The sequence below is a fragment of the Leptopilina heterotoma genome, unplaced genomic scaffold (genome assembly GCF_015476425.1).
Source record: "Leptopilina heterotoma isolate Lh14 unplaced genomic scaffold, ASM1547642v1 Lhet_212, whole genome shotgun sequence".
Classification (NCBI taxonomy): Eukaryota; Metazoa; Arthropoda; class Insecta; order Hymenoptera; family Figitidae; genus Leptopilina; species Leptopilina heterotoma.
Genome location: NW_025110930.1, coordinates 581187 through 590510, shown reverse-complemented (window position 1 = coordinate 590510; position 9324 = coordinate 581187). Strand labels below are relative to the sequence as shown.

Genomic DNA, 9324 nt, shown 5'->3' with positions numbered 1-9324 from the left:
GTGTTTCTGGCTGATACGTCAAGTGCGTATATTCATCCGCCGTGAGCGCAAACGGGCTGGGCTGAAACAGTCGCTAAAGGTTGGAAGCGGTTGGAACCAGCAGCCATTTAAATAAATGTTTAATCTCGTCGCTTTTTCCTTTTTCCCAGAGCTTTCTCTCGGTCTGGCGGTTCAACGGTCACGAGAGAGAAGGAGCCGAGCACATACATGAAAAAAGTGGAAGAGAAGGAAGCCGGAAAGAGATATGGCGAGAGTGGGATGGGAGCTCGGAGGCAAGTAAAAAACCAATCGAGTCTGTGCAGTGGCTGTGGAAGCTTTCCATCCCTGAAATGCCCCTCGCCCACAGGCTACCCCCGTGCCCATTTAACCTCTGCATTGCAAATGCCACCCCCTTTTTGCCACGGAGCAGTGGCAGTAGTGCCAGCGATATAAGGGTGCACGTAGTCGAGTCGGTTATTTTAACGAAATATCTTTAAACGGGGCAAAAGGAGGAGTAGCGGGGTCGGAAGATGGGAGGGCAAAACGGGCTCGGACGAGCTCTGCTACCGAAGCGAGAGATGAAAGGATACCTAGTTAAGGGAATGAGGCTCCCGTTTAAGGGATTATACCGGCCTCCCATTATTCAAATATATGCTAAATGCACGGGATGCGCGATAGCCTTATCAACCCCTTAGTGTATGCTCGTATTGTGCGTATGCGCTGTCTTTATATACACACGCCATATATACCATCACGTATCTCTCTTTTTGAGGTACCGCAATTTTCCACCTTCCACACTCAGCTCATATTTTCCTCAACGACCGCGCCAACTTATTTCATTCACAGAACATGTATAATCAAATAAAGCACTTGTATTTCTCTAGGCATCCGTAATTAGCTATCTATCATTATTTCTGACCCAGATCCTAATACATTTCGAAATTATTACTTCTAAAAGGAAAACATATTTTTCCTATATTTTTAATACACTGGAAAAAATTATATTGCTAATTTTAACATACAAGTGTAGCTAAGATTTTAGTCTCAATCTCAACTAAAAATTCAGTCATGGAAAATTTTGTCAACATACACGCAGTAAAAACAACGTCTTAATTCAAGGCAGAAAGAAAATCTTAAATTTAGTTTAAAAACTCTTAAAGTAACTAAATGCTGGATTTAAGTCTGATCTCAAATTAAGATTTTCTGCTTATTGACCCCATTCCAATAAGTTTCTCAACAATGTCATCAATATAAGCAATGGATATAATTTTTATTGCGCATCAAGTAAAAGATGGAAATCACATTCATCTTGTGACAATTGAATTACAGTTAACATTTTTGTGAAAAACAAGTGTCACATGATTCGATCTTATTTGCCGTTCAAGTCATTTGCTTTATGCAACTGTTTGGCAAGTCACGCATGCTGCAAGCGAAGAGGGTGTTAACTGCAAAAGAGAATCGAGCAAAATGAGCGTGGCAGCCAGAGAGGAAAATTAGATCAGTCATTAAGTAGCGAAGGATTTAATGAAGATGACCTCATACTCTCCGCGGCAGAGTTACGTCCACTGAGGATTCTCACGTCAATCGCAGATGCGAGTCAAGTGGCGAGAATTGTCGACAATTGTTTCCGAAATCCCGCGCAGATGCACTGGTCTCAGTAATCCTCAGTACATGTACACACGAGCATATACGCGGTTTGCGATGTGCCACAGTCGCACACAAGGCCCTTGCTGATCCTGAATGTGTGAATCACTCGGCATAATTACAGCAATTACCAGACCGGTCGCAAGTCAGCACTATCCGCAAGTCCGCAGTCACTTTTATCATGTGTTCCCACGACCTCCTCCATTCAGGCTTCGCGCAAATCTTGGCGCGAAACATGATCGTGGGCTTGGACCCTGATCTGAAACATCCTATACGCACTTGATTGATTCTCACTGCATTGAGGTTCTAAATAACAACTGCGCAAAGTGGTTATTGCAACTTCTTATTTATCTTTGTGCAGACTTGCATAAAAAACCTTCTTGCTCTCACTGCCATAAATCCATTTTTAATACTTGAAACTATTAGCATCATTTTTTCACTTGCAATAAATATTGCCAATGCTTTTGATAACTTTTCGGAATAACAATAACTTAAAAGTGATTATACCAGATAATTTTTAAATAAGATGCCATCTCATTGAATGCGATAAACATTGACAGTGCGTATATATGTATGTGTCTAAAGTGAACTGTATTTCGATGCTATTGTCCCCAATTTTTAAAATTTGCTTCTCAGTAGTTGTTAGTGCGAATTGAAACTAATATGAGAAGATTTAGTAGGGAGAAAATGATTCATATGCTTCATCCCATAGGATCTGACATTTGACACTTCGCACTAAACGCATTTCCTTCCCCACCACCAGTCATTGCTTGATTATGATCATACTAATCTGCCAAAAGCCAACGGGCTAAAACCGCCCTGACGTGATTGTCGAGCTCAAAAGCAAATATTGTTCACCCTGCTGAACAGTATTTCATGAGCTTTATATTTTCGTCCTGCAGCTATATCATCATGATGTAGAACATGTATAATGAATATTAATAATTATTTGTGTACATTATTTTTCACTACCCATTTAATTCGGAAAATTTTAATTACATTGATTGAAAATTAGAAACAGTGCTGTAAACTTTATTCAAGAACTAATTTTTTCGAATGTTGTTAATAGAAATTGTTTCTGATAATAAAAGCTATAAAAATTTTAACTGAGGATTCAGTTTGTACAGAGTCTAAGGAGTAAGGAGCCTGTCTTTGAAGCTGAATTCGGTATCTTATATTTATAAAAATAAATTTCATGTATATGTGCGTAGGATTTGTTAACACGTATTTAAAATGTATTAATATATACATATATAGGCCTAGAGAATATTACGAGGGATTACAGAAGTAAAGTGACACCATGGCTTGAGGCATTTATGCGATGCAGTCTCTTAACAAAACATCAGGGGTTGTGTAAATATTGTTACTGCCTCCCTTACCGGCAATTCGTTGGCCATATGTCAGTTCGTAACCACTAAATCAACTACATGCGAATAATCATTTACTTTTTCTTATATTGCACATATGAACAAAAATTCTCTGTACACTTTTTGCTGTAATTATATCTGATTTGTTGCTTAAATGGCGTATTATAAATTTCTAACAAGTGTGCAAATGTTATACAGAATAAATTGAGGACAAAAGATAAGCGGACGGATCAGATGGTTAACAGGAGGGAGGAAAATCGTAAATTAGAAACTAGAGTTGAGCACGAATTAGCATTGCTTTCAAGTCGCTTTCTAATCTCAGTAACTGGACAAATTGATATTGAATGATGAGTAATGAACAAACGAAGGCTCAAAAGGATTTTGCATTTTACATGGAAGCGAAAGATGTACGGCCAAGTATTATAATAATCGACAAGTGTTATTCGCTACCTCTGATGGCAGAGGCTGTTGACACGTGCCATAGATTACGCGCATATTACATGCCTAATTTCGTACATCCGTTCCGAAACGTAGGTTGCCAATTGGTAATTATTCTAGTAAAAGGATCTGGAGGAAACACAGTATTTTAAATCTGTTGAGTGAATTGAATTTTTTTTTTCTATTTGTACACATGTTAGGGGAACTGGGCAAAATATAATGCGTGTCCTCGTTTCTCCATGACAGGTATGTATATACGTCAATTTTTGATAACCCTCAAATATGTATAGTGCGCTCTGAAGAAAGAGACCTGACCATAATAAATGTATTGTTGTTTTCTTTTGTTTTCATTACTTTCAAGATGTTGAATAAAAATTGCTATGAAGCTAAAACTGGCACCCATATATGGGTGCAAAATTAAAAAATTTATTTTTTATAAAGCTGCAACTTGCATCATAGCTACAGGACCTATACTTCATTTTTCAAAACTTTATGTTGGTTTTAAACATTTTTTTATTATACAAAATAAAGAAGAGATTTTTAAATACTTTAACAACTTAAAATTAAAAATTATAATCTTTCACAAACAAGTAGACATTTTACAAACGGTTAATCAAAATGTGAATCATCAAATAATTCCCTGACCTCTGACCACTAGGTAGAAATACAAAATGGACAAAAATTAATTAAAATTTCTGAAAATAAGTTATTTAAAAGAAGCAAAAATAGATTTTTTCCAAAAATACCCTGTCTGTAGGCTTATTCTTCACAGTAACTGAATTCATAATTTAGTTTTATAAAATAACCTCTTGTCACTGCACCGTTATTTGTATAATTGTTGATGTACTTTTTACTGTTAATTTTCGTCTTGGGTGTAAATATATAAATTCGCAATGTTCGACAGCGATTTATTATCCATGAAGATTGAGGGCAAGTTACAATGGGTTAGCAAATTGCAGTCTGTTTATTGATGGAGACATAAGCGCTGCGAACGAGCAAATGTGAAATCGGGTGCAACGGTAATCCATGGGGTGTTGCGGCGAATGCTTACATTGATACCTACCCTCATCTGGAACAAGAATTGGTGTATCGCCCTCAAAAAACCAATTAGATACGCCGTAGAAAGTTGCTATATATAGTTATTTTCAAGCGTTGAAAATGACAAACATTTTCTTTACCCCTTTTCATATGAAGCTGCACAGTCTTATGTATTTATTTATTTATTAGATATTTCTACTGTTCTATTATTACGTGGAAAGAAAGTTATTCAACTATATTTTTTTTTATCACTACCTTGCAGCCAACTCAATTGCTATTAAAGGCAAGTTATATTTTCTGATAACTAAAAGCAAAATGATTCATCCCTGCCAATGACAAATAATTTTTCTGTATTTATAGCATTTGGAAATATCTAGTAGTGCGTGTGGTTTTCATTTTTCGACGAAAGAGATATTAAATATATATACTCGAAAAAAGTGTGATAAAGATGAAAATAAAATGTGAACTTTCACATGTATATAAGTTATTTGTACATGTGCAGACGCACAAGAACAATGGAATCCTTTATGCTCATGGCAAGTTGATCCTCCTTGAATAATGTTGAAATCAGGGGAGCCTGGGAAATTCCAGCTGACCCGGCTGTCCCTCTTTTCCTTGATGATGGTGGCAAATTTTCCTTTAGAAAATCTATACATATATGACTGTGAAGTGCGAATGCCCGTGAAAAGTGAGAATAACAGTAAGCAACATAATTAGACACATCCTTCCCCTGGAAAAATTGATTTCCTCTCCATATTTACACTTGAAAGTTAAGGAAATCCCGAAGGAAGGCGAAGAACGAATTTGAGAAAGACTTTGTTAAAGTGACGGTCGGATGCGAATTCGAGACTGCAAGGGTGGGTAATGGAGGATGGTGATAATTTAGTATGCACAGTGGAGTCTATTTGAATTTTATTGGCGAGTTGGATGTCACGTGGGGGTGTCCGGGAGTGGCGAAGAGGAGGATGCTGTGCCACAGGGGTGCCTCTTCACTTTGATCGCAGAAACGCTCCTCCCGTTTCCCGTTTCCCCGAGGGGACATTTCCACCCGACCAATATCGCCTCACATCTCGGTTGGTTCCAATATCTTTCTAAGTTTCTTGCTGGCCATGAATAAACTATTTCCGACTTTGAATATCTGAGCGTTTTCACCGAATGGGTCGACCGCCATCAAGGGACCCGGGACTCGAAACGATAGGAGAATGATCGATCTTGATCAACGTGTAAGATTCCAAAGAAATGAATTTCGCATAACATACACTTTTTCCTATTTTCAGAAGAAAAACAAATAAACAAAATGCTTTATAATACGTTAAATAAATTTCACTGTTTACAAGTGTTGCAATAGCTCATATTTCTCGTGCACTTATATTCAAATGTAGGTGCTTGTATGTACGAAAAATATGTTGAAAAATAAAATTCAAATATAGGTACGTCAAATATTGGGAAAAATAAAAAGGAAGGAATTGCAGGCGAATTTTCCTTATATATCCTTGTGATTAATTTGAAGTTGTCAAGTTACGTCAAACTGATGAAATCAAGCAGCCGAGATAATGAGTAGCGTTGTCTTCCTCGCTATTCATTGGACAGTAGGGGGTAAGTTATTAATATTCAGAACAAGCAGTACCCGCGCAAGTGACAAATACCTTTTCACTTCTTCCCAACCCCAGTTCAAGTCTGTAATTAACGCTAATTTTCGACGTTCTCTCAAACGTTTCCTTCTCTTCTTAGACAAGGTTGACTTGCACCATTTTAACACTTCTTCAATTAAAGGTTGTTTTTGCGAAAGCATCATAAATTTATACGCACTTTCAAAACTTATTTTCTCACACAAGGATAAATTTAAATAAATTAAATCCACATGGAGAAAGGAATTCTTACATTTTACAATTATCATTTAATAAAACTAATGAATTAATTTTATTCTATACTTTAGATTTCTTTTGTAAAAACATTGTAAAAAATGAAAGAATGGTTAAGACGTGATTATATAAAAAATCTCAAGACGCATGTACTCATATATAGTATGTCTGGTTTTGTACTATTACTTTACCAACTGACCATGTTGTTCTTGATTAAATACAAAAAAGCAAGAGTCATTTTGGCTTTTCTTTTTCCATGGCATATTAGATTCCCTTGCAACATTAGATTTACTTTTTTTCTTTCTTTATAGTGTACAATCAAATAAATTATAATAAATAAAATAAATATTTGTACTCACATAGTCGTTCTTGCTAAAATCTCCAAGGAAGTTTGCACAGGAATGTTGCTGTAAGGACCATTTCTGTAAAAATTTTAAACTTTTATTTCAATTATTATCACATTTATAACAATCAATATTATTATTTCAATTGCATACTAAATTGTACGTAAGCTCAAGAAACAATTGAAAAATGTTTTTAATATCTTATTTACCTATCAATTAAATCCTTTTGTTTATTCCTTATGTTGTAACATAATTTTAATAGAGTTTCATAATATATATATAAAGGAAATTATATTTGTATTTTTATAGTTAGAAAAGTAAATGATTTTTTGTAATCATAGTTTTTCTGCAGATATCAAATTAAGACAATAAACGTATCAAAATTTTACTTCACAACAATTTTGACACGTTTTTTGCCTCAATTTGATATCTTTAAAAAAACTATGATGAATATTAAACATTTGTATATTTAAAAAAAAACATTAAATTAAGAGAAAGTAGATATTGATATTGACAGCATTTGGTAATGCAACTGCTTACCGACACTTTTCTGAAGTGACTCAATATTTCCCATTCCGGTCGAGGTTGGCGTTGATGCCTTTCGCTTCCCATGATGCAATGTCATTTCTTTGTTGTTGTTTTTAAGTCGAATCATAATCGTACGTTTAGTTTTCATCCAATCATGCTTGACGCTTGATAAAGTGAAGTGAAGATTTGAAAATGTCAAACCACAAAATATACTTTTGTTTAGTTTTTTGCTGCATCTTTGCTAATTTTGATGCAAAATCCTACAGACCTGTAGCTGTTATTCATGGCATTCTCACAGGGGATGACAGTATGGAAGAGATTACAAATCACATTCAAGAGGTAAGATTTATTTTTAGTATTTTTGAAACTTAAGATTTTTACATTTTATGTTTTTTTGTAATATTGAATTGGCCAAAAGACGGTCTTTTTTTGTTTTTGCACGTACTTATAGGTATGTAATTAAAGTTTTTTAAAACCAGATGAAACTGAGATGTTTTGTTATTGCTCTTCACTCGTTTACATTCACAAAGAAAAATATTGTATGTAAATTGTGAAAGACATATTTTCTTTTATTATTTTAATTCACTGTGAGGTAATGTAAAAATCTTAGTTTGAATGATAATAAAGTTACACAATTACTACTATACATAAATATAGTATATATTTAATAAACTTTAAAAGTATATACAAATTTTGAAATAAAAGTGGCAAAAAATTTGCAGATGCATCCGGGAACATTGATCAACAACACTGGACGATACTCTGGTTGGAGCAGCTTAGACCCAATGTGGAAACAAGTAGAAGAAGTAGGAAAAGATATTTTAGCCTTTGGTGCTCAGTTTCCCGATGGAATTAATTTACTGGGTTATAGTCAGGGAGGATTGTTAGCTAGAGCAATTCTGCAAAGATTTCCTGAACACAACGTTAAAAATTTTATTTCTCTCAGTTCTCCACAAGCTGGACAATACGGAAGTATGCATAAATGATGATTATATAATATTAAAATCCTAGTATATTACTTGCATAAAGTGAATACTTGATTAAAACGCAGATGTAAATAACAATTTCTTTGTCAATTTCAGCACGTTTCCTGCACTTAATTTTTCCAGATTTATTCTGTGAAACAGCGTATGAATTATTTTATTCAAGGCTTGGACAACACACGAGTGTTGGAAATTATTGGAATGATCCACATCATCAAGTAAGATTAAATTTTATTTATCCACAATTTAATTAACAATGAACTGAACTGATTTTTTTCTTTTTTTTTAGGAATTATACTATAAATACAGCACATTTCTTCCATTAATCAATAATGAGAAATATTTTAATAGTACCATAAATCTGAAAGCTGGTATAACCAAACTAGACAAGATGGTACTTATCGGAGGTCCAGACGATGGAGTCATTACGCCATGGCAAAGTGCACATTTCGGTTATTATGATGGAAATGAGACTGTCGTAGAATTAAGAGATCGTGAGACATATCGCGACGATTTAATTGGGTTAAAAACCTTAGACAAAAAGAAGAAATTAATAATATTATCTGTACCAGGAATTTCTCATTATGATTGGCATACGAACGTATCAATTGTAGATCACTTTTTATTGCCTTATTTAAACTAAATCATCAAATTCAATTAGTAAAGTTTGAATCTCTTCAATATGAGAAAATAGTGAAATTTAACTGATACTCAATAAGTTAAAAGAACTTAGCAATATACTAAAAGATGTGACAAATATATTTGTGATTTATGTGCCAAGCAATATCGTAACAAAACAATCGATACCAATTGCATCAAGTTTAAGTTAATTATACTTTTAAAGATCAACCAGACGATTTTCTATGATTAAATTTCACCGAGTTGATTCTATTATAGGTACCATTAAAGAAATGTGACAATTTGTGTTAAATAAAAAATATTTTTATATCTACACAAACGCACAATATAAAATGTAAACATATTTATCGTGAAAGAAGTGAAAATATTTTGCCAAATACAGAAAGTGCGCACTCACATACTTACACACTTAAATGAAATTATCGGTTTAAAAAATAAATAATACTCATAATTATTGACAAGTCTGACTGAATGTGATAATAATTGTTATGATTTAACTTTC

General features: G+C 34.1%; 1 protein-coding gene across 1 annotated transcript; it reads left to right on the top strand.

The window, feature by feature from the left end:
• The first annotated feature begins 7267 nt into the window (after positions 1 to 7267).
• Positions 7268 to 9289, top strand: LOC122501705 (lysosomal thioesterase PPT2 homolog). Its single transcript, XM_043611385.1, has 4 exons — positions 7268 to 7539; positions 7923 to 8172; positions 8283 to 8401; positions 8473 to 9289. The coding sequence occupies exons 1-4, from the start codon at positions 7393 to 7395 to the stop codon at positions 8824 to 8826; spliced, it is 870 nt and encodes a 289-aa protein (XP_043467320.1). The 5' UTR covers positions 7268 to 7392; the 3' UTR covers positions 8827 to 9289.
• The last annotated feature ends 35 nt before the right edge of the window (positions 9290 to 9324 follow it).